We start from the raw sequence: 25,548 nt of genomic DNA, 5'->3' as shown, positions 1-25,548 counted from the left end.
CCATGTTGGGATCTGTGCTGTGCATGGAGCTGACTTTAAAAAAAAAAACAAAAAACATCTAACCAAAAAAAAGTAAACTCTACACAAAAAATTGCAACTTCCTTTTCTTTAGTGGCTTAAAGTAACAACAATTCAGTTACTGGGGCGCCTGGGTAGCTCAGTTGGTTAAGTGTCTGACTTCGGCTCAGGTCATGATCTCGTGATTCGTGGGTTCGAGCCCCGCGTCGGGCTCTGTGCTGACAGCTCGGAGCCTGGAGTCTGCTTCGGATTCTGTATCTCCCTCTCTCTCCACCCCTTCCCTGCTCACGCACGTGCTCTCTCTCTCTCTCTCTCTCTCAAAGGTAAACATTAAAAAAAAAAAAAAAAAAAAAACCAGTTATTAACATTATTTAAAACGGGTCATGGGTGCCTGGCTGGCTCAGTTGGTGGAGCATGCAACTTTTGATCTCGAGATTGTAGGTTCAAGCCCCACACTGGGTGTAAAGATTACTTAAAACTAAAAAGTCTTTAAAAGAAAAGACTTTAACAATTGCTCGATTAAATTATCCCTGAAAAAAACAAAAGTTAACTTAAAACCACTTTAGATATTTCTATTACTAACATGGCTAGATTACCTAAAATGGCCTTCCTAAAGACGCTAAAGATATAAAAAGATAAAACATCATTTTAGAAGCAATGCTGAGGGGCACCTGGGTGGCTCAGTCGGTTGAGCGTCCGACTCGATTTTGGCTCACGTCATGACCTCGCAGTTGTGAGATCGAGCCTCACCTCAGGATTCTCTCTTTCCCTCTGCCCTTCTCCCCTGTTCCCACTCACTCGCTCTTTCTCAGGATAAATAAACATTAAAAAGAAAAAAGCAACGTGGAGTCTCAAGAAATCTGAAAGGATTGAAATTACACAGTATGTTCCCAACCACGGTAAGTTAAATCGTAAATTAGTAACGAAAAAATAACGAGCAACATACTTCTAAATATCCTATGAAACAAAGATCCAATTACAATAGAACTTAAAAAACATTCTGAACTGAAGAGCAATGAAATACAATGCATCCAAATACATGGGATCTAGCTAAAGCAGAATTTAAAGGGAAGTTTAGAGAGAAATATATAGCTTCAAATATGTACTTAAAATGAAAGGTGGAACACCAATTATTTAAGCTTCCCTTTTTTTTTTTTTTTTTTTTCCCTCTGTATTTTAGAGAGAGAGCATGAGCAGGGGAGAGGGAAGAGGGAGGGAGGGAGAGAATCTTAGTGCTTGGTCCAACCCTAGGATCATGACCTGAGCTGAAATCAAGAGTTGGACGTTCAACCGAGCCCCCAGCTTCCATCTTAAGCTAGAAAAAGAACAAAAAATTAACCCCCCCCCCCAAAAAAATAAGGTACTACACCAACTTTAGTAAGCAGAAAAAAGAAACAGTAAGAGTGGTAATAAGGAGCACCTGAGTGGCTCAGTCGCTTCAGCGTCCAACTCTTGATTTCGGCTCATGTCATGATCTCACAGTTCATGGGTTCGAGCCCCAGATCGGGCTCCATGCAGACAGTGCAGAGCTTGCCTGAGATATTCTCTCTCTCTCTCTCTCTCTCTCTCTGCCCCTGCCCCACTTGGCATACTCTTTCTCTCTCTCAAAATAAATAACTTAAAAAAAAATTTTTTTTAAAAAGAGTGGAAATAAAATAGAAAGCAGACATAAAACAGGAAAATCAAAGGCAGAATTCAGTTCCTTATAAATAAAGTTGGTAACTCCAAGCAAAACTGACTTTTAAAAAAAGAACACGGGCACCTGGGTGGCTGGCTCAGTTGGTTAGGCTTCCGACTTCAGCTCAGGTCACGATCTCACAGTTTGGGAGTTCGAGGCCTGTGTCGGGTTGCTGATAGCTCAGGGCCTGGAGCCTGCTTCAGATTCTGTGTCACCCTCTCTCTCTGTCCCTCCCCCATTTGCGCACGCTCCCTCTCATAAACATTTGTAAATATATAAAAAATAAAAACGTTAAGTTACCGATATTAGAAATGAAAAAAGGTAATCACTACAGATCCTAAAGACATTAAAAGGATGATAAAAAAAAGTTTACGAACAGCTTTATGCCAACAGACATCTTTAAAAAATTAACAAATTATTTGAAAAGGACAACATACCAAAACTGACACATGAGGAAACATAAAAAATTCTGTATCATTTAAAAAATGAATCTGTAAACTTTTTTATTTAAGGGACAGAAAGAGCATGAGCGGGGGAGAGGCAGAGGAAGAGGGAGAGGGAGGGGGAGAGGGGGAGAGGGGGGGAAGGAGAGAGAGAGAGAGAGAGACAGAGAGACAAAGAGAGAGAGAATCCCAAGCGGGCTCCACACTGTCAACACAGAGACCAACAGGGAGCTTGATCCCATGAACTGTGAAATCATGACCTGAGCTGAAATTAAAAGTCAGACACTTAACCAACTGAACCACCTAGATGCCCCTGAATCTGTGATTTTAAATCTTCCCTTAAAGAAAGTCCAGACCAGATGAGTTCACTGCTAAATTTTTATAAGAGAATTTATACATTATATAATGCCGTTCTCACATAAGCTCTTCTAAATGACAGCAAAAGGGGAAACATGTCCTCACTTTAGGAGGCCAGAATAATATAAATACCAATACCTGACAAAAACGTTTCAAACAAAAATTACAGGTCTAGATAAAATATTAGCAATTCAAATCCAGTGATACAAAGGACCGGATATCACAAGCAAGTGTCCTCACAAGGTTGGTTTAATAACAGAAAAATCAATTAATGTGGTTTACAACTACAAACAGATGTAACAAAAACAACTGGAAAGCTTCAAACAGATCGTAAGAAACTATAAATTAAGCACGGGTGATTTTTTCAAAGAAAAAAAAAAGCTATCACGAGAGATGGAAAAGAGAATATGATAGTAAAACATCTATTTTCAGTAGGCTCCCAGAAAGAAAAAAATGACAGAAAACGAGACAGAAGCAGTATCTGTTGAGCATAATAAGTGAGAATTGTCTAGAATAAAAAGACACTAACTCAAACATTCAACATTTCCAAAGACCACTAAGTAGAAGAAATGCAAAGAAATCCATCCTAACCATATCCTAAAAACGATGATAAAATAAATATTTCATAGGCAGCAGTAAGAACACTATTTTCGAAGAAGCAGTAATTATGACAGCAGATGACTTCTCACGGTAGGTATCGTTTTCAATTTGGGGGGAGAAAACTCTCAAAGAAAACTGTATACCCATCAAAAACATGTCTACAAAATGTGAGCTGAATAAAGACATTTTCAGACTGAGAAAATCTGAGATTTTGTAACCAGCCGCCCTCCCCTAAAGGAAAATCTAAATGACATACTTCAACAGAAAATGATCCCAGACAGGGGCGCCTGGGTGGCTCAGTCGGTTAAGCATCCGACTTCGGCTCAGGTCACGATCTCGCGGTCCGTGAGTTCGAGCCCCACATCGGGCTCTGTGCTGACAGCTCAGAGCCTGGAGCCTGTTTCCGATTCTGTGTCTCCCTCTCTCTGACCCTCCCCCGTTCATGCTCTGTCTCTCTCTGTCTCAAAAATAAATAAACGTTTAAAAAAAAAAAAAAGAAAAGAAAATGATCCCAGACAGAAGGTCTGACATGCACAAGAAAATGCCGAGCACAGGAAGAGGTAAACATATAAGTAAATCTGAATAAACACCAACCACATAAACTATATAAAACAGTAACAATACCTTGAAAGCTTCAAAAGCCTTTTTTAAAAAGAAATTAAAGCACAGGAAAGTCACCGCTTAAGTTGATAAGAAGGGGCCAAGCCTTGTAAGGTCCTCTCTAGTATTCAGGTAGAAGATACAGCTCTTAGTTAACTCTGGTTTTGGAGAAGTTAAACGTACACACTGAAATGAGGAGGGTAACCACCAAGACACTGCAGTACCAAACATGGAGGCAGGGCAGGTAAAAGGAAAGAAAAAGGAATGAAAACATAGGAAATCAACCCAAAAGAGGACTGCAAAGACAAAAAGAGGCACCGAAACAGTCAAAACAAAGAAACAGCAGGAGGTGAACGGTAGGCATAAATTCAAATACATCAGTAATTAACACTAATCACAAATAAACTTAACCATTTTGATTAACAAGCAAAGGAAGACTAGATTAAAAAGGCTTTAAATAAATTTCAAAAAACAAGAAATCACAAAGACCACATTCTCTGGACACACAGAATTAACCCAGAGAGCACGTTAAGTGAGAAAAAAAAGATTAAGTAAAAAACCCCTTCGTGTTAAGTTAAAAAACAAACCCCATCAAAATATCATCAGCTGGGCCAGAGGTCACCTTCATCAGAGATGTTCCAAGAACTGAGGTTCAAGTGGTAGGAAACGGGGAGTACGGGACACACTCGCTGACGCCCTCTGAAAATGTCTCTGATGCCTATCGGCTCCAGTGACCTTTTGTAGAAATCGTGGAGTTCAAAGTGCCAGTTATTATTTCTGCACTAATGTGATACCTGTGGGCAGTTACCTATCAACAAATCTAACAAACATTAGAACACAAATGTATCTCTCTAGTCACCTCTCGGTTCAGACTACCTTCACTCCAACAATCCAGCACCAAACACCACCACAACTTCTTGAGGGAGACGGATTAGGATTTTACAGATCGCTTTCAATTTGCCAAATGCCCTATCACTGGTATCTCCAGCTATAAACACGTATTTGCTATCACCTTATAAACACGCTGAACACGGGGAGCTACTACTTCTGGCACACACCTAGCAGCTACAACTGTTGAGCCCAGAACAGTGCTGCTTGTAAAGAGAATGCTACAACATGGGCTCATGGGTGATGAGGAAACAAGAAAGATTTGAGCGGGAAGATACACGGTTTTCCGAAAATCACTTTAGAGTGACTGAGGATATGAAATCCGGGGCCTTAAGAGAAAAACTACTTCCTATTCTCTCTGCCATTAACCTACACTGATGTAATCCTAATTAGGGTAAAGAAGACAAACCTAGAAGGCTTCCTAAGACCTTAAACTGTTTCCTGAATTTATTGCCTTCGGTATTTCAAAAGAAATATACTGGTATCGTGACTCCACCTCCTGCAACTGGTCCATCATCCTGTTCCTGGAATCTTCTCCCACAGTCTCTTGACTGCAAATGACCAAGTCCTAACCTGTTGCTAGTATGGACATCTCCTTCTCCTTCCCCTTCTCCTTCGCCCTCAGAGCCGTCTCCTTCCTGGTGTCCGGTGGTGGTGCTGATGGCTCCAGTGCTTGAGCTGACACTTCCTGGTCCAGCTGGGTGCCCCTCCACCGTGGCATCACCATAAGCACTGCTCCGACCAGATACTAGAGGGAAAAGGTTACAAAAGTGTATATCGTCGCCCAAGCGTGGTGGAACCCAACGCATTCTGAAGTCCGCAATAGTTAGGAGATGACCAGTAGCTTTAGAACATTTTTTCTTCTGCGTGAAGAAGAAAAGAAATACGGAGTGAATGCAAGATTCTGGCCCCATAGCACTATGCTGAAAGACTCCCAGGGCACCAGTCACTCAACCTTCTATGGTACAGAAGATCCACCTACAAAAACAATCTTAATCTCTGTTGCTGATAAATTTCCATCTCGTAACCCAAAGGACCCTCACATTGCCTTGGGAATCTAGAAATTACCAGCTACTCTTAATCTCTTCTACAAAATATTTTCCTATCAAATTTTTAACCACAGACTGGTTTACAAGGTCAAACCCAAATGGCATGCTTTCTCATTCTAGAGCCCTGCCCTTTCAGCCAGTAGACTATGGCCTGCCATGTTAACACATCAGATCATCAACAGGAGGACTGTCCAGAACAGCTTCCCCCAATAGAGGGGGACAAGAGCCACAGTACGATGGACTTTAAGGTCGTACCGTTAACTGTTTTAGATCAGTCATGATTTGGGATTATGCACGTCACTGCTTTCTCCCAAAAAGAGACAATTAAAAGTGGCCTGTAAAATATCCCAATATTAACCATCTGGTGCTTAAGCTATTATCCCTGAACGTTTGAAACTCCAAAGTTGAGGTCAAATGAATTTCTCAAGGCTTTCAGCGAGCCCTCAAAACTTCCCTTGCCTGACACCAACCCCCAGAACCCGGGCAGAGACTCCTAGTGTGTTCCCGCCCTTGCCCAGGGAGATCGGGCCCCCCAGCCACATTACCACTGTGCTCGCCGGCCACCGAGTCCACGGCGCTCCCCCCGCTCTCCGAGCCCACGCTACCACCATGCTCAGCAGGGGAGGTCCGAAGGGTGGAGCCGTCAGTCGCCGCCGTGCTGCCCTCATCGTCCGAGGCTGGAGCTAAGAGAATAACGAGAGCTGTTACAGGTAAAAACCCCTCCTGGGGCGACAGCATCAAACCACATAGTGCAGAGGGGACACAATGCGGTTGATACATCCTGTCATCAAAGGAAAAAGGGAGAGATTTGCTTTGCTGGTTAATCACCAACAGGAACAAACACTGTACACGGTGCATTGCAAACAGTACTTAGACAGAAGTGAAACCCCAGTTCGCTGGGCATTTCCTTCGCTGCTATACTACAGCGAGTAGACAGTGCAGAGATCCAACGAGAATCTGTGATGTGGACACTCAGTTTTCTAGTTAGAATGCTTCACAGTCACCACTGTCTAGGTGTTACTGACACCTGCTGAGATCAGAGACTACCCATTACCGTTCAAAGCACAGAACTCTGAATCTTAAGGAGATTTGTTTTGCAATCAGTTCATTTGTGCTTATGTGAGGAAATCACTTGTCGTGAGCTCTTGAATCAACCTTGTTTGTTTGTTTGGTTTGGTTTTTGATCAGGTGGTCCAGAGGGGAGTTCGTTGGGAAATTTCCCCCCTCCTAATCATCCTCATCAGACGCTAAGAATGAAGCAAGGAAATTCCCCAGAGACAGCCACAGCATCCAGGATCAGGGCTGAGCTGAGACAGGAGGAAAATGCTGGATGAGATACAGGGGGGAAGAAAGCCAAGACAGCCACAGAGCACGGCAGAAACACAATCGGCACAGCACGACGGCCACCTCCGAGCCTGAGAGGACGGCAACGAATGAAACTAGAGAAAAGCGACACACACCACGGCAGCAAGGTGAGAGGGACAGCCAGTTTCTCCCCCTCTCTTCTATCCAGGGTTAAACTCCCAAGAGAAGAGAGAGAAAGAAAAGAAGGAAAAAAGAAATACAGGGAAGCAGCACTCTGGAAAACTCTAGATCAACCCTTACGTCACTCAGGGGTTGATTTTCTAGTGGATCGCCCAGTGTCCCATCCTCCTCTATTTGGTCCAACTCTCTGCTCAGGACATTTTGGTTTTTTCTTATCAGATCAGCAAAGAGGTGGAGTGCAAAGACAAAACGGGGTCTGACGAGTTCCTCTGCACTTCCACCCCCACCTCCCGGGCTCACAGGCCCCTGCCGCTGAGCCTCACCGACCTGAGGCAGAACTCAGCTTCTTGCCGCTTCGCTTTTATTTGTAAATGAAGAGAAAACAGTTAATGGCATGAGCTCTAGCTACTCCTCGTCTCCCTTTCCATGTTGTCTAGAGCGTCAGGACTCTGGCGAAGAGCCCTGAAAGCTGTCACCGGAGCCCTACAGCTGACCACCCTGCAAGCCGCTCTCTCGGCCTTTCCTCGGGAGACCAGCGGGAGCCAGGCAGCATGCAAAGTGTCAGGAAGCAGAGCCACGAGCGCCTTTGCCGAGCTGCATCACCGTGCCCTCCACGCCCGCATTCCTAAAGCAAAGGCAGAAGCAGGAAGTCCAGAATGGCCTGTCAAAGCAGCTGCCCGTTCCACTCTCACAGCACCAGAAGCGAGGCCGCAGGGTCCTGGGGCCCCAAGCCGCGCTCCTTGCTGTGGACAGTTACCTGATGCTGTGGTGTCAGAGAGGGTTCCTGCGTCCAGAGAGGAAGAGCTGGGTGCCTGGCCGGACAGCCCCAGGCTCTGCAGGCCCAGGGCACTGCTGCTGCTGCCTGGGAAACAAGTGGAGAGTGAGCACAGCATTCCTTCCAGACCCCGTCCACAGCACTGCTTTGGCTGCCTGCTGCCCTCGGGAGTCTAAATTCACCGGCGTGTGACCCCCTCTGGCCTGGAGGAAGTTAATCAACAGCCGGTGCTGTCCACCCACCAAGTCTGGTTACAGACATGGTGGAAGGCTTCCTTCAGCTCAGGCAGGACACAGGCCGGAGGAATCTAACAGATTTGGGAGGAAATAATCCAAAAGACCAAACTAACGGAAATGAGGAGATTGGTTCCCAGACTGCAAATCCCACCACGACCCTGTCACTCTCCACCTGTGTCTCTGAACAGCTCTCACCCAGATCCACCTCTCCCCAAATCTGGGGACAAGCTAAGTCAGCCGGATATCAGTAACTGCCAGACCCTCTCTGCTGCTCAAGGCCGCCGGGCGGCTCTGCTCCCGGCACGGCCTTCTACCTTGTTGGTCCTGCTGCAGGCTCAGGGCAATGGCTAGTTCAACCATGGTCTCGTCATCTGCATCGGGCGGGATGTCCAGCATGGGGGGGAAGCCCTCTGCGCCTGCCAGCAGGGCCTCCAGGGGAGAGGGGTTGCCATTGTTGACATTTTCAGCTGTCTCCAGGACCATCGACTCAGACTGCAGAGAGAAAGCTCTGTCAGTGTCCCACAGTAAATGGCAGCTTTTGCAAGTCCACAGAATGAGAGCTAGAGGAGAGCTAAGAGACTCTTCCTCCCCTCTCCTGCTGCCAGAGACTCACCACCATCTCAAAATCTCCATGGTCCACCTCACTCTGTTCCTGGCTCTCCTGACGGATGTGACCAGCATTCGGAATCCCTGATGACTGCATTTTCTCATCTGCATCATCATCATCATCGTCATCCTTATCTCCTGAGCCAAAGAAACCCCAGTCACCCAACAGTGCCTGTTCTTTCCTCCCTTGGCGTGTGGTGTGCACAGTCATGCAGCAGCGTAAACCCAAGACGAGCTACCAGCTAGAGCCCTATGCTTTAGAGGTAAGCCACAAGGACACCCCAGCCTTGTCTCTCACTCCCTGGGCCCAGCAGGATCTTGCCCCCTTAGGAGAAGACTTTCCCAGCTGATGAAGTGACAAAACAAAAAAAAAAAAAACCAAAACTGAAAACAAAACGAAACAAACAAACAAAAAAAACAACCTGAATTCCACGGGCAGAAAAATCTAAGACCAGTAGGCCCCAGGAGCTCCCACCAACTCCCACGAGACCTTGGGCAAGACCGGGGAAATAGTACAATTGAGATGTTTATCTGTGACATCACGGCAGCCTGGAGTATCATTTCACTCCTGTCCAAAACAGCTGTGTTGTGGGATTTTCATACTACATAACCATTACGAGAAGAACCAGAACTAAAATGTACAACCATCGAATAGAAACTGAGGCCACCGCTACAGGTCCTGCCCAGGCTGGCTTCTGTGTCAGGTGGGGAGCCCTTCTGATAACGGAGAAAGGAGTCCGGTTTAAACCCCTAATTGTCAGAAGAGGGTGGAGGCCTTCCTTGCCTTCCACTTACTGGGTTGTGAAAGCACGTGACAAAGGCCTGAACTGGAAACGTCAATTACCTGTATGGTAGTTTCTCACCCAAGAAAAGAGGCACAAACTGTTGCCTAACTCAAGTTTACATTAATAAATAATATCCAAAGAAGGTTATCCGAAGATCGTCAAGTTGCACACATTCCAATAAACCTGCAATTGTACCAAAAGGTGGCCACCAGCCACGTGTAGCTGCAGAGCAATGAAAACGCAGCTAGTCCAAAGAGACATGTGGGATTAGTGTGAACGCACTACATTCTGAAAACGGTACAAAAAAATTTTTTAAATGGGAAGTATTTCATTAGCAAATTTTTATACTGAGTGCATGTTGAAATGGTATTCTTTACATACTGGACTTACTTCTTTTTGCTCTTTATAATGTAACTAGTGGAAAATTTAAAGTTACATATGGGACTTTCATTGGAAATTTACTTGTGAGCCAAAGGAAATAACCAGAGAGTTACATAATCGTGCTAACATTTAGACATTCTGTAGAACTGCTTTTACTAAAATGTTAAATGTCATGCCCTTGACTTGTGTCCAAGTGCATCAGGAGGGGTATCTCTTGTGATATTTGCTAACAAACTTACTGTAGGTCAAGACCACTGGGGATACTACCCCTTAGGCAATAGAATGGGCCCTTAACGAAGAGTTCTTATGCTAGGAAAATATAGGTTTCCTGAAAAATGACTGTTTTTTGTCTTTACTCACTGTGACTTTTGTTAACTGTTCTTATTTTTGCTATAGCTCTCGGGAAGCTTTCAGCCGAATATAAAATCTTCATTTGTTAATAATGCAAGACACATAACAATCTCAGGACAGAAATTTTCTATATTCTTGGCTCACTTTTACCATTAACCTTTCTTTGTTTTCTTATGGCTTCAATTTTATTTTTATTCTATTTACTATATGCATCTTTAGGTGCCACCTTAAAATCTTTATGGAACAAAGCAGGGTAAGACACAGGATAGACAAACAAAGCTTCCAGGACCTTGGTCAACATGAGCAATACCGCCTAAGGCTGTACACCTCCCTCTCCCTGGCCCCACCACGTGCACACACAAGCCTAAACCCAGACTTCACATTACCCATTGGAGTGTTGCTTCGAGGGGAGGATGGCAATGTCACATGTCTCCGCTTGTTCCGGGGCCTTAAGACTCGAATTAGAGCTTGTTTACAAGAGAAGCTCACGGCAGGATCCTGAGATTAAAAAAAAACCAAAAAACAAAACAAAAAAACCCCAAAAAACTAGCATGCTTATTAGGTTTTATATTATTCACGAAATTGTCTATAAAAAAACTTTCCTTTCTCGGTCGGTCACTTACATACGTGTGAAAGACCTATGTATCTACTCTCACCTGCAACCCTGCTGACCAAATTCAGTAGTTAGTCCCATCTCCAGACCTGGTATATGTTAAGACGCACTTCCTGCCTGCCCGAATCTCAGTTCCTGGTAACAGACTGGCTGGTCACAGTGGCTCTCTACAAACGGATCTGGCTTTTCATCAGATCGCAGGCTCATCCTCGCTCTGTGCTAAAATCAGTACTTCGAACATTGAGCTTCTATGACACAATCACTGGAACTGGATCTTGACGTTCATTCACACACTCATTTAACAGTAACTTAGCACAAACTATGTAGCAACCGCCGGTATATTCCCTGGGGACTTAGCACTGAACAAGAAAAACAAAATCCATCCCTGTTTCAAACCTTTCTAGTCCATGAAATGAGTGAGATTATAAAGATTTCATTGCTATTCAAAACCCTTACTTCCCATTACCTTCCTTTAAGTCTACTGTATTTCCTAACAAACTTACAAAAAAAAAAAAACAAACGTTTCCCAACATTCCCAGGCCAATACAAGATATCTGGGGCTGGCCCGATACGTACGGGACACAGTAGCATCTGCATGTAGATCTTGGATGCTGTATTAATACAGTCCAGCTCACACGTGCAGTAACCATGGATAATGTCTACCAGGGCGTTGACGGTAGCTTCAATGTGAGTTAGGCCTAAAGGGGAGGAAAATACAGTAGAAAAACTTCTAGCTACTTGAAAATCTAACACGGAAGTACAAAGTCTCATCCCCACATAAAGGTCAAGCTAACAAAAACCGGCAAGGGCTCAGGCACTCGGCAGAACAAACAAAACACACATACAAAAGGTGGGTTATCAACATCATTTGTGATTTACTTTATTAACAGTCTCCTAATCTCTCAAACTGTCCTCGAAAGCCTTTCCAGATATCCTGCGTCACTGAAATAAGTAGGCGTCTACTCTTAGAAACCAAAAGACAGGGTAGAAAAGTATGACGAGATGAGCAGATTGTACGTGTTCCCCATAATCCTCAGGTCTTACGTGATGATAAACTTGACTCTGACCTGCCTTTTAGGTTTACTGCCCATGCAGCCTGCAAACACAAATGAGCACCAGGGCTCACTCTACTTTCCAAGATTGCTACTCGGATCTTTACTTTTCCACGTACACTTTGGAGAGTGAGAAGTTAGATACCAAACACAGCAGCAACTCGGGAATAAAACATTCTCAAGCTGATGCTTCACTTCTCCCTTCTGAAGTGGCTTTGATCAAGCTCTCAAAAAATTTTTAGAACAATTATAACTGCCAGTAAGGATACAGAGATACACAAAAGTGCCCCTCTATGAGAAATATTCAACCCCAGGGGAGGAGATACGGTACGAGAAAATCCCGCTTCTCTGCCACACTGCTGAATTCCTGTATCAGAAAGAACGCACTGATCTCAAAGCCTTCTATTTCCTGACTATTAATTCTGGAAGAAATGGCTGGTGAAGGCTAAAGACTGAGGGCTCGATCTGTTCAAAGACAGAACTTCGATCAGGCCTCAAGTATCCCTTTTAACATGATACCTGGCAGGCAGGCAGGAGCCAAGAAGGCATTCTTGGGCTTGGACGCGTGGAGTTTCCAGAAGTGGTTCACCAGCTGGGTGATGAAACTGCAGCAGTCTCCTTCCAACTGCTTCTGAGGATCTCTCCCCTCATCCGCTCCTTCTAAGCAGGAGACAGAAAATGATTAACAACGGTAAATCTGACATGGAAGTTAATTTGTTTTAAGGTTAACTCAGGTCAAGGAAGCTTGCCTGGGGAGGGAGTTTCAAGTGGGGCCCCAATCAATATGCCAACTATCCCTAGACTCCAGCAGGCACATCTAGGAAAAAAACAGTCTGGGAAAGGAATATCACAGAAAACATTGTATGTTAGAATTAAGTAGAAAGGGGAGCATTCAGGATCTTTATAGCAGACTCAGAGATCTCAGGTCCAACTGCTCAACTTCTAAAAACTAGGGGAACACGTGAGATTTTCTGGAATGACTCCTGGATGAGAGTATTAGGAAGAGGAACCGGATGATGACAGCAGATGGGAGCATGTAAATAACACAGAATTGTAAAAACATCAATAAACTGTATTTGACAAAGCAAAACAAGTTAGGTACCCAGCCAACGTGAAGCGAAGGGAGGAAAACAGAATCAAGCATGGAGAAAGACCACTGCACATGTTGTTAATAAAACACTGGCAAAAAGAATAGCAGGAGAGCAAGATTTGACCCTATTACTTTAAAGCAACCAGGGCCCAAGCTTAGCTTTGCCCTAAAATCCTAAGAGGTAGTTACTTCAGACAGAGGTTATACCTGACATCCAGAGCACTAAATAAACTCAAGGATGATTGAAGGGGCAAGCAATAGAAAGAATGTTCGCTTAAATGGTATAATCTGAACATCAAAAGCCCTACAAGATACGAAGACAAGGGTAAAATCCCTGTCTCAAAGCATGCAGTCAGGCAGAGGCCAGAGATACGAAGAAGAGAGTGAAAGGCTATAGAAAGTGTTATTAAGCAGATTTCAGGATCACGACCAGGTAGGCCAAGTTCACCTGTTTCCATCGGGGGCAGCTTTGACTCCGTAAAGTGGACAAGGTTGTTAGGACGCATGATGGCAATGGAGCGAGCTGTGATCACCAGCCTCTGGAAGACCTCGGGGTCCAAATCCTTGCCTTCTTTGCTGGATGTGTTGAGACACTGCACAGCTTTGCTCAGCAAGGCCTGATCCTATAACAAAAGTATCACAGAGGATGAACCAAAACTAAGGGCTGGGTAGGATACTCCAGCAAAGAGGACAGAACAGCTGGCAGATCATCAGGATGGCTACCTCCTCTCGGGAAAACAGGTTAATTACCGCCAACTACCTGGAACAAGTTTTCAAAGCAGCCCAGTACAGGTAAACTTCTTCACACAGAAAACATTAAAGGCACAAAATTCAGAAGTCATGAAATAAGTATCAAAGTGTGACAGGAAAATGTGGACCCACCCGATTCTCCAGACCTGCAACATCCCCAATCACTTTGCTACAGTGGAAGAACCGTTTCTCTGCGAGTTCCTATCACAAAGAGTCTGTTTCTAAACTGCCTTTCCTCAAGAGGTTCAGCAGGTGAAACCTGCATTTCTCGGTGTTCTGGGTTAGAGGCACCAATGCTAACCATGGCATCTGGCCTGTTGGCTTCTTCCTCCTTGATCTGTCACCTTTTCCGTCTATGGCAACTGCTCTCACTTACTGCCTTCCGCCACCACTTACATTTATAGGTGAGACTCCCCCCTCTCTTCCCCCTGCACACCCACTCCTGCCCCCAGATTCCCCCTCAGAGTCTCTCCAACAACCATTTGGCAATCTCCCCATAAGCAGTACACCTAATCCAGGGTTGTGCCACAGCTGGAGGAGGATCTCCGCGATTCCCAAGTCCTCACACTTTTTCCAGGGAAAGCACCCCCAGTCTTTCTTAGATCTTGCTGATGCTATTAGTGGCCAAAAACTCAGTGCAAACCAGGGGCCCATCCGACAGCTTGTCATCAGTTTTGAGGGGTAGTCATTAATTTCCCAGGAGAGACTTTAGATGACGTGGGTCTCATCTCAGTGGGGTCGTTTCCCCACCAGACTTCACACTCCCCTCCTCATTTTCCACGTGAAAAGTCAGCTCACTTGATTCCCCATCAGTACCACAACCTCCACTTCTGCAGAAGGCTTCCTGGGAGGGAATGAGTACCTTATGGCTGTGATAGGCCGAGCGGCTGGTGTGCAAGCTGGCCAGGAGGCTCTTGGACTGCTGCTGAACACTGGCAGGTGCCGGCAGGGACAGCAGCAAAGTGGCCAGCTCCTGGGCTGCATTCTTGTTTCTCTCCTGGTGCAGAAGACAGCAGAGTTCTCACTAACCCCACCAAGTCCATGCGGAATGAACGGTCTACGCTCTGCCCTCCCCCTTCCTCTTTCCAAGGCCACCGGTGCTAGGTTATGCTCTACGGACTGCTGAGAGCAAGATGAAGATTTTCAGAAATGACAATCCTCCCACAACACGGGAGCAGGAATCGAGTCCAAGCCTATGACTCCTGGAACAGCGTTCTTTCTACCAGCACTCATCCTACTCTATGAAATGCCCTTGCTATGGATCCCCCCAAAAGTAGGACAGAAGGCCTTAAGCCAAAGACTTCTCTGGAGCTTCTCTGCAAATCAAGATTATGCTATAAATATTCTTTAGCTGCAAGGCCTCGGGCCTCTGACAACTCCACTGACTTCCTGCCTCTTCAGAAAGCTCCCATATACTTTGAAAAAGTCACTTGCCTTCTCGATGATTGGGCCAACAGCAAAGCAGCTTTCCAGGGCTTCTAAAGAACTCACAACCAGCCTAGGGAGACAGAAAAGCTGGCTTGAGTACAACAACAACCCTTCTCTCCAGTTGTGCTTTAGCCTGTGCAAACTATAGACGGAGGGACCTTGGGGACAGCTAATGAATGCCAAATACAAAATCAAAGCACAATAAGACCTGCCACAGGCACCATGCATATCGTTTCCTTGTGTTACAGGCCAGAAGAAACCTGGCTCCTGCTTGGAGATCAACCTGAGGCCATGTTCATAATCCGGAACTGAAAGACAGAGCTTTTCTTCCTCAAAGCGGATAAGTGTGCTTCCTTCTGCTGCCTGTGGCAGGGATCACTGAGAGGGGCTTAACAGTCTTGCTGCAATGGGACCCGAAGCTCAGGTGCCCATACGGAGGTAGGCAAAGGGATACACAAAGGGAAAGGTTAAAGCCATCTTCTTACACTGGGAAGGTAAAGGTAGTATTTTATTCACACCTCCATGAAAACGCACAAAGGCACTTCCTAGGAGTCCCTAAGTACGGGGAGAGAACGAACGGCGTTTTCAGGAGCATGCCAACTGCCAACATTCAAAGGGTGCAACGAAGCACCTTTAGAAAACGGAGCCATTTTCTCCTGGGAAAAAGGAAACCCAACTGTGGAAGGGTACCCAGCAACATGCTCCCCAGGGCTTATTCCTGTGAGTTTAATGGAGCCTGGTGAAAAGACCGACATTCTGATGCTGAGGCTCCGGGCAGACAGGGAAAGGTATAGAGAAGGTAGCTGGAGGGGAAAAGGTCAAGGGGTAGAGGAAGGCAACAAAGAGCCGGGGAAGAGGGACCCGAGGCGTAAAACGCAGTTGGACAGAACAAGTTGTCCGCTGGCTTGTCAGACACTAGGGCTCTCCCGCTGTCCTACGGCCCGCCCCCGCCCCCTGCTCGCCCCCTGCTCACCCACTGCGGAGAAGGAGCGGAGAGGAGCGGGGTACGGAAGAGCACACTAAAAGGTTCTGGAGAGGCCAACACCAAGTGTGCACGCACAACCCTCCACACACTCCACTCTTACACGGGATAGCTCGGCAGCCATGCAAGGACCGGAACAGAAAGAAGCAGGAGGACTCTTCCACAGAAGCAGGATCAACGCAAAGCCACACCATTGGTTACTGCTCTCTGGCACACACTCACCCGTGCAGAGAAAAGAAAGAGGGCATACTAACCGGTCCAGCTTGGTTAGGGACTCAGTTTCAGAACTTGGGGGAGAAGCAAAGGAAAAAAAAAAAAAGGAAAAAAATGTGAAGCTCAGAGAAACCTGGAAACACATCCTAAGCAAACAATACAAGAATAGGGGAGGGGGGAAAAAAAAAAAAACAAAGAGAAAGAGAGAGAAAAGGGAGTGGGGAGGCTGGTGGTGGGAGGCAATGATTCCAAGCCAGGCTATTCTTTCCGACTTACGATGTAAGAAACTCAGCGTCTTACATCATGAGTCACTTGTCTACCGCGGCAAACCAGCGGCCCCTAGCACAAAGAAGCCAAGCGCAATGCTTAAGAAGGCCACTGGGGGGAGCGCCAGGAGGCTGTGAACTCCGCCGCAGGTGCAGCAGACCGCCCCTTGCCAGCAGCGCCATTACCACATAAGTTGGCTGCTGCGGAGAAAGAGAAGACGATGAAATCGGAATGAACCGGAAGATCTTCCCCTATAATGTCAGCAAGACTGGACCCACATCTCTAACACTGGCTTAAGCATCTTCTACTCAGCAGTCTCTCTGGCTACTCCAAAGGGCACCTGAGCATTAAGAGAAGGCACAGAAGCCCCCCCAGGCAGACTGGAGCCAGACGGCCCTGAGCAGGTTTCCAGGCTCCGTTGGTACGCTAAGGGGGCACAGGGCTGTGTAACAACCTGAAACTCGCAGGCTGGACCCGGTAGTTCTGAGAGACTCTCTCGGGACAGGCTGTGCCGGGAGAGGGAAAAGTGGTGAGGACCGGAACCAACCCCTGCCGGTGCCGGTACCTCTCCAGGACAGTTCCACTGGTGGTGGCAGGGGCTGCAGAGTCACTGTCTCCAGTGCCATTGCTCTGGTTCAGGTTCGAAGGACAGATGTTGCTGACGGAGGCAGAAGGGAACTCTTCCGGGGGCTCGTCAGGCCAGCCGAACTGCTCCTTAGTCTTGCCATATATCTTCACAGCATCGATCATGGTGACACCTGCTGGATCCACCGAGGCCCCGACTGCAACAAGTAAGAGAAGCCTCTGGAACGCACATTCTCTAAAGGGCTAACGTGACCACCTCGCCTCCCAAGACCTGACAAGGCAGCAAATCCCATTGATTTTTGGTACGGAAGAACGCTGTCTCCTGAGACTTGAACAGCACCTTAACCCTGAGGAGACGGTGATGAAGCATGAAGCAGCCCCTCCATGTGACCGAAGGCCTAGAAGTCCACTTCTCAGAAGAGCCCCTGGGAAGCACCGCGGGAATCCTCTGGTGCTATAGGGATTCCAGCATCTGCCGCCCTCCACCTGCAGGGAGCTCTAAGCGCTCCCTTGGTTCAAAGCGCAGGTTGTCATCGTTCATACCGATATCAACTATCTCTAGGAGCAAGAGGGGCCAGTAAATGGCACAGAAAAGTGCTAGACTTGTGAAAAGCTCACGGATTTGTACTCTGAGAGTTTAAAGTATTTGACAGCACAAGGCCAGGCATCTGTGCTTTAAGAGAGCCTGGTGAGGGTGCCTGGCTAGCTCAGTCAGTGAAGCACACAGCTCTTGATCTCAGGGCTGTGGGTTTGAGCCCCATGCTGGGTATAGAGATTACTTGGTAAAATCTTAAGAAAGGAAGGGAGGGAGGGAGGGAGGGAGGGAGGAAGGAAGGTAGGAAGGAAGGAAAAGAAAGGGAGAAAGAAAAGAAAGAAGAACGAACGAACAAACCTGGGGATTGTGTGTTCATCTTGCCTCCTCTCTGCCCACCCATGCAGGCAGCCGTTCCAGCAAGGCTGAGCCAGTCCCAACAGAAGCTAACCCTCCCCATTCTCGTACATCCCTCTCCACCCCCTTGCCTCCTTTCCACTTCCAGTGAAGCTCAGGGTTTCAGGATGGCAGAGACCACTGAGAAGCAGAGAGCAGAGGGTTCCCAGAATACTAGAGAGCCACAGAGAAGTGGCCCCCAAGTCAGCAGCCAAGTGAGAAGGGGGGGCCGTGCCAGGAGCTGGCGACTCACTGAAGAGGTTCAGCTTCTTGTCAGCCTGCAGGGCTTCTTCTCTGGTGAAGGGGAAGTCAAACCAGCGCGAGCGACTCAGGTTAAGCTGCATGGTTCTGCCGAAAATCTCAATGTATGATGGGGCCCGTTCGATGGCCTGGGTCCCGATCTGGATCCGCATGCCTGTCATCACCATAGTGCTGTTGTTATTGCTGATTTCAATGGTGAAGCCGCCAGGCTAGAGGGAGGAAAGGCGCACATCAGAGAACGAACACGAGTTCTTGGGGGCAAACGTATAACCCTTCACCTACAGGTGCCAAAGCACGCGACCCCAGATGAGTCCTTTATCCTTCTAACGCCTTGGTAATGACTTGCTTACTTCCAAGGATAGAAAAATAGAAGCAAGGGAGTGGACAGTCTCCAACTGCAGGCTACTTTCTCATCACTAACCACCTCCTGCTGCCCTCTGCACAGAGACCCCGTGGCTAACGTTGGAACGGGAACCCTTCTGTGTGGAAGTGAAAATAGCCATTTATTCCAGGGACCACGTAACTGGAATCAAGGGTGACTGTAAGCATATGTTTTACACTCGCATCCTAAGAGAGGGTGTGTCTTTGAACCACACTGTTTATGAGGTCCTTCCACCCGGGCACTGTACTCAGCCCAGCACGGTCCTCACCTTGGTGTTGGCCACATACATGCCGGTGGAATTCAGCCGGTGCTTTATCTGCTGCGCATTGTAGACCTGTAGGAGGTCGTTACCACCAAACTCCACATCTGTCAGCTGCTGGTTGTGTTCAAAGAAGTCGATGGGGAAGGTCACCTGGCTGGACGTGCGGGTCGCTGTGGGGAGCAGCACCAGCGTGTGAGAGCATCAGTGCACGCTCCCACCTCTGCACCCCCTCCATGAGTAAAGCCCCTCCTAGGCTGACTCCACACTCCAACACTCCAATCAATCTCTGCAGGACACCCGGGATCACGACGTGTGCCTCAGTACGATGCCTGCACAGGGCTAGCTGTCCAACAGTCGTCACCCCTGACCACAACACAACCCGGCGGGACAAAGAAGTTGCGTGTGGTATGGAGTACAGCTAGTAGCAACAGGCTCCCCTCGTGACTGGTTTATTTAAAGTAAACATGAGGCGCCTGGGTGGGCTCAGTCGGTTAAGCATCCGACTGTGGCTCAGGTCGTGATCTCACAGTTGGGGAGTTCGAGCCCCGCATTGGGCTCTGCTGTTGGTTCGGATCCTGGAGCCTGCTTTGGATTCTGTGTCTCCCTCTCTCTCTGCCCCTCTCCTACTCACGCTCTGTATCTCTTTGTCTCTCAAGAAATGAATAAACGTTAAAAACTAATAACAAATTAATTAATTAATTAAATTGAAAATAATAATAAAAAAAATAAAGCAAACAATAGAAACTACTTCTTTACAGGAGAATGAGCTGCGTCGTCATCTCAAACATGGACTCTAGAACAAATTTCGGTAGCTCTGCTTAACCGGAGTCACTCACTCTGAGTTTGAGCCTTCACACCCTCAAGAGTCCTCTATCAGTCAGGAGTGAGACTCCCGGCTCAGAGATCTAGGACGGATTCGTCACCGCTTGGTAAGAAACGGACCAACGGAAGCAATCTATCCTCCATCAGTTCCACCCTCCACCTCACATCAGGCAGGCCATGTTCCCAAACCCAGAGGAAAAGCTCTCCAACAAGGTCCACAGGATCATTCTTTACCAGGCACCTAAGAAGGCTGGCCTGAAGTGGAGAGCCAGGGAATGCTTGCCAGCTGCACGATGGGTCTCTAAAAGCCACAAAGAACACCGGTGGCCCTAAGAAACTTTATCCTGCCTTTGGGAAATCAGCTAGCACCTATCTCTACCTTCATAGAACAGACAAGCGGAACAGTCACCATTTCCCCACGGATATTTATTGCGGTCTGTTTCGGGGCTCGTCTAGAACACTGCCAACCCCATTCCCCCACCAGTCTTTCCAGGAGGGGCCTTACTAATGGTAGCAGTCTTGCGCTTTCGCACAGGCTTCATGATGCTGACGACACTGCTGGGCTGCAGGGACGGCTGGAGCCAGTAGGAGGTGTTCTCCACGTTGGCCATGTAAATGCGCAGGCTGCCGTCCTCACACAGCAGGATCATGGTGGTCCGCTGCTGCTCGTTGCAGGCCGTGTGCCGAATGGCAACCATGTCTTGGATCTGGCGGAGGGGACAAAGGAGGGTGTGAGTTCCCACAGCTATAGATCAGAACCTACGGAAAAAAAGGCAGAGAAGCAACTAGCTTTTGGGGGTGCGGAAGAGTAACAGTCATTTGGGGGTGCAGAAGAGTAACAAAGAAAAGGCATCTAGGAGAAAATGGGTGAAAATTCTTTGATAAACCGCTTCTACTGCAAGAGCTGGGGAAGTGACACAATATACAAATACAGAAACAGAAAATGAGACCAGGTTCACAGCCAAGTGGTGGAAGAATCTGGCACTGACCTTTGCTTTAGCAGGAAGAGTCTTAATCTCTTGGATAAGGAAAGTGTCTGGCTTCACCATAACTACCAGGGGCACACCTGTGGTTTGCTGGACACAACACACCAAGCCAGGGTGGTTCATCACCTCAGACCACTGGCAGAGGGCAGGAGACGTCTTACTGCCACCATTGGAACTGCAGATGACAAAACCGGCCAGTCAGGGTACCAATCCTGACTTCCTTCTCTTGATTTATAGGCCATACTGACTAAATACCTGATTCCCAGAGCAATGTATTTGTCCAGGGACTCAAATTACCCACGAGCCTCAGTTTTATTCGAGCCATGTATATACTCTCATATACCCCACGGTGTACCTCCAGCAGGAGTCCTGATTTAAAAATCTCCCCTGCTAGGTTCCACTGTCTGAGGGAAGAGGTGGTCCCTGTGCCTAGAGGCTGTCAACTGCATAGGCCATGGAGCTGCCTAAGGCATGATCCTTGGTCCTAGTAAGAATCTCCAAGTACATCAAGTTCTGTGTGAATGGCATCCATCTGCCTTCACCTCCAACCAGCTAATGTTTCACAAAACAGAGGACAGAAATGGTGCCTATGGCACTTCAATGGCTCTTCAAGGGCAGGCAGGAAAGACAGAGCCTAAGCCTCTTCTCCCTGCTCTCTAAATAAACACTTGCCACCTTACGCACACCTCTATCATCAGGACACCTCACGCAAGCCTCTACGCCCTGAACCCCAACCATACTCCCACTGCTGACATCATGTTCTGTTTACTGATCAGTAACTACCCCAGCAAGGAAACTTAAAGGGCATTCTGGCAGCATGGGTGTCTGGAAGCAACTTACATTCCCGTTTCAAAACTTAGTCATCACAGATTTGCTGCCTCGACTACAGCTTTTCCCTTCTGAGTGACAGCGGTCCCCAAACTTCTTCTCATAGCTTGGGGTCTGCGTGGCAGAGGACAGAGCATGCCAACAGCCACCCTGCCAACACTAGGTGCCTCTTGCTCACAAAAGGGAAAGGCTTGCAGGAGGAAAGTAAGTTTCACCAGATCCCCAGCAGATGCCAGTACTGGGCCAGGGGAAGCTGAACACAAAGGGCTCCTTCCCACCTTTTGATGTTGATGGAGAAGAGCTGCAACACCTCCAGAGTCGTCCTGCTGATGGTAGCTGCAAACGATTTGCCTTGACAATAGCTGAAGAACAACATCTGCAGCACATGGGAGTAGTAGACGGACACACCACCACCTGCCACCTGGCTGTTACTGTCCTGTCAGGGCGAAGACACACAACACCTGCATTAACCTCTCATGGTGCCTCAGGGACCAGCATCCAGCTCTGCTGGTTACTAGCTTTAAATCATGATCACAGGTTCTCGTAATCTGAGTCCCTTGGGTAAATCTCAGCAGTACCACGAGAAATCATGGAACTTCACGTTGAATCAGTTTGGTCCTAAAGGACAAGAGTTTCCGCTATTGGGGAAAAGGAGGCAAGAGGGAAAAGAACAACAGAGAAGCTGCTAGGCTAGCTAGATCTGGAAGAGGAGAGAGCAACATCTGCCCGAACCTTCAGGTCCTCATGGTTGATTTCCAGCACGTTGGTGACGTAGAAGGGGCCCTGCTGCGCACTACTGGCCTCTTCCATGAGCTGGGTATAGATGTAACCAGCTGAAGACATTATAACAATGATGTTCTTTCCCTCCTCATTGAAGAGGAAGGTAACATCTCTTATCTTGGAGCTCGGTAGGAGAAAGTAGAAGGTGGGGCTCAAGGCATCGACAGACAGGTCGTAAATCTGCAGGACAGAAAGAAGAAAGATCAAATAAGGGAGGTCTATTTCAGCCCACCCCCAAATTATCCTGGAGAATCCAAAGACCTGCCGTTGGCAAGTAATGAGCATTCATTCTCCATCCCACAAGCATCTGTGTCAGGCACAGAACACACAAAGACAAACATCTTTCTACTCTCCCTCAGGGAATGACCAGGGAGAGACACATATCTACAAATTTTGTGATAAATACAGTAATAGTCACGCACTTGGTATAGGAGAAGAACCAGAATCGGTATCATAAAGCCTACAGATGGAAAGCTCTAGCTCAGCATCATAACAAAAGGCAACACAATGTTAGGGTCGCTCACCTTTAATTTCTGGGAGAAGCTAGCACATAATGGAGATCAGACATTCTGGATTTAAAAACCAAACCATTCTAGGACCACATCATCAACGAGCACTAACTATACCTTGACAAAGTCCGCAGTGACGATAGCTAACTCTGTCTGTGAACCAGGTAACCACACAGCTTTAATGATGAAGTTGCCCGTTGCCAACTGGGGGTGTAGCACCAAGTGATCCGAAACAGAGCCTGAGCTACTGAATGTCAGCACATGGCAGTCCTAGAGAGGGTTTAGGGAACAGACTGGTTAGAAGATGGTGGGAAGTAGGCTAACTCAAGTCTTCCCTAACGTTCCCTGTCTTCAGGTAGGGATATATTCAGGTTTCGAAATGCACAAAAATCATTTCCGATACAAGAGAAATCTGAAAGATATTCAGGAAAAGATTTCTTCTACATTTGAAAGGCTTTTAAGTGTTAACCTTTTTTTTTTTTTTTTTTTTTTAAAAGGGCTCTCCCGCGCCAAACAGGAGAGTTCTTTTTAGTTTTATTTACTTGGTGAGCAAGCGTGCACGCCGGAGGGGCAGAGAGAAAGGAAGAAAGAGAGAGAATCCCAAATAGGCTCCACATCATCAGCACAGAGCCCGACGTGGGGTTCAGTCCCACAAACTGTGAGATCATGACCTGAGCCTAGATCAAGAGCTAAACGCTCAATTGACCAAGCCACGCGGGTAACCCTAGGTTTTAATCTTGACAGTGAGTATGAGAAAGCGGTACTGACAACAGGGGAGAGAAGAGGAGTGGGATCAATAGCACGAAGTGGTCGAACCTGGACCCGATTCTTACCTTGAGCCCACAAACGGCAAGGTAGTCCTCCTTACAGGGATTGCCAGTGAGGCTCAGCACAGTAAAGGGGACAGGGGCGGAAGCCAGGCGGGTCAGAGTCAACTTCCTTTTGCTGGAATCTGCTTGCTTCAGGAGTGCAGAGAGCTGCAGAACGGTGATCTGCAAGGGAACAATCGCCAATGTATTCTTACCCCTGTCCTCTTAGAGGACGGAGAGCCCGATAAAAGCTCCTTCGATGGGTACCGGTCCGCAGTTGAGTGTCTCAGGAGAAGCCTACACCAGTATCAGCTTCTCCTTCTCTGGGATGATATGGGATGCCCTTCCTTGCCTCCTTCCAGTGATAACAGAAGAGAAGAGCAAAGAAACCAACTCCTCTTCGTATATTCGGGTCATGAAAAGAATTAACCACTTCCTACATACTAGCATCCTTTCTAGTTTTCTAAACAAGTTTGGGGTGTGTTTTTTTTTTTTTTTAAGTATTTTAGAGGGAACTTACAGACTATTCGGATTTCCAGTTTTTCACTTAAGTTAAAACAACTTTTCTGGTGATGAAGAAGCCAGAATACCAAAAAAAAAAAAAAAAACAAAAAACGCTGAGTTTGAGTTAAGATACCTACTACCCTTCCAACTTCTAACTTGTTCTATAAAACGACATAAACTTCCCTGTGTCGTCAGTGGGCCAGGAGGGCAGGCAAGAACTAAATAAAGAACACTGACTCTCTTCCCATGAAGACCTTTATCTCTTGGTTTGTGCCCTCCCTCCAGCAGGACCATACCAAGCCAAGAACAGGAGCCACGCTGGCCTAGGTAACAGCTAGTCATTACCTTTCTCTGAGAACTTGAAGGGTAGGTTTTGACAGGGAAACTACTCATCAGAAACAGCATCTCTGTTCTAGTCGTACTGCTTCTAAGTCTGATCAACGAACTCAGGGTTCGTGCTGATTGAGCTCTGTCCCCTAAAACACTACCGGACCCCAAAAGACTTTTTCCCAGATTGCCAATCGGAACATTTCCCACAGGGCCAATTGGAGCAATCTGTTTTGCTTAAGCACTTAAGACAAACATGACCTAAAATGAGCGGGAAGGAACAGGAAACTCACCTTGCCTTTCTCATGGCTGACAGCCAAATGCTGGCGGCGCCCATGTGGGGAGGAGAGCACGCACATAGCCACCCGCCGGAGCACGTGGGCACTGATGAGCTGTCGAATAGTCTGGCCCTGGTCTCCACTGTAATTCATCCGAACGTTCTCAAAGGCGCCTTCCTGGGAGCCTAAGGTGGGAACCTGGCAGAGAAGGAAGCAGTAGTAAGGCAAAGAGATCAAATGGATTCACCCGCTATTCACGTGACCGAGTAACTGCACAATGCAGTCACTCAAAACTAGCGGGTTCCAGGCTCTAAGCTATGGACAAAATTATTGCCAATCCAGTAAGAACAAGACACTGAATGTTTCATAAGGCTAAATTTAATTAATACAAAATACTGCCTTCCAAAAATGTTAAAATGCCCCCCCCCTTTTTTTTTAAGTCAAAGGGTGGTGATAACGGATGAAATGTTTTTCATTGCTCTAACCTGGGAAAACTGGGTCAGCAACTTTATAGATCACCAACACAAACCCAATACTTTTTAACTTCACCTTTATTAGCTGAAAGTCTAAAAACCACTAGTGTAAAACTGACTCATTTTTAATAAGATACCAGAATATATGTGTATATATACCTGTGTGT

The 25,548-nt window shown here is 46.9% G+C and overlaps 1 protein-coding gene across 1 annotated transcript in view; it reads right to left on the bottom strand.

The window, feature by feature from the left end:
• UBR4 (ubiquitin protein ligase E3 component n-recognin 4) overlaps positions 1-25,548 on the bottom strand; it is a 131,391-nt gene that overhangs the window by 54,644 nt on the left and 51,199 nt on the right. The window contains exons 40-60 of the mRNA XM_019461565.2: positions 24,924-25,106; positions 23,824-23,982; positions 23,108-23,260; positions 22,434-22,661; positions 21,980-22,137; positions 20,877-21,048; positions 20,393-20,594; positions 19,072-19,235; positions 18,414-18,630; positions 17,213-17,429; positions 15,192-15,255; positions 14,620-14,754; positions 13,456-13,630; positions 12,437-12,577; positions 11,442-11,563; positions 10,639-10,750; positions 8,743-8,873; positions 8,444-8,621; positions 7,876-7,980; positions 6,179-6,316; positions 5,158-5,332 (exon numbers count right to left, since the gene is read on the bottom strand). Coding sequence (XP_019317110.2) covers positions 5,158-5,332; positions 6,179-6,316; positions 7,876-7,980; positions 8,444-8,621; positions 8,743-8,873; positions 10,639-10,750; positions 11,442-11,563; positions 12,437-12,577; positions 13,456-13,630; positions 14,620-14,754; positions 15,192-15,255; positions 17,213-17,429; positions 18,414-18,630; positions 19,072-19,235; positions 20,393-20,594; positions 20,877-21,048; positions 21,980-22,137; positions 22,434-22,661; positions 23,108-23,260; positions 23,824-23,982; positions 24,924-25,106 — 3,329 coding nt within the window. The remainder of the gene's footprint in view (positions 1-5,157; positions 5,333-6,178; positions 6,317-7,875; positions 7,981-8,443; positions 8,622-8,742; positions 8,874-10,638; positions 10,751-11,441; positions 11,564-12,436; positions 12,578-13,455; positions 13,631-14,619; positions 14,755-15,191; positions 15,256-17,212; positions 17,430-18,413; positions 18,631-19,071; positions 19,236-20,392; positions 20,595-20,876; positions 21,049-21,979; positions 22,138-22,433; positions 22,662-23,107; positions 23,261-23,823; positions 23,983-24,923; positions 25,107-25,548) is intronic.

This window comes from Panthera pardus, unplaced genomic scaffold, assembly GCF_024362965.1.
Source record: "Panthera pardus isolate Hobbes unplaced genomic scaffold, ASM2436296v1 HiC_scaffold_11, whole genome shotgun sequence".
Lineage (NCBI taxonomy): Eukaryota > Metazoa > Chordata > Mammalia > Carnivora > Felidae > Panthera > Panthera pardus.
This window is presented reverse-complemented; position numbering and strand designations above follow the sequence as displayed.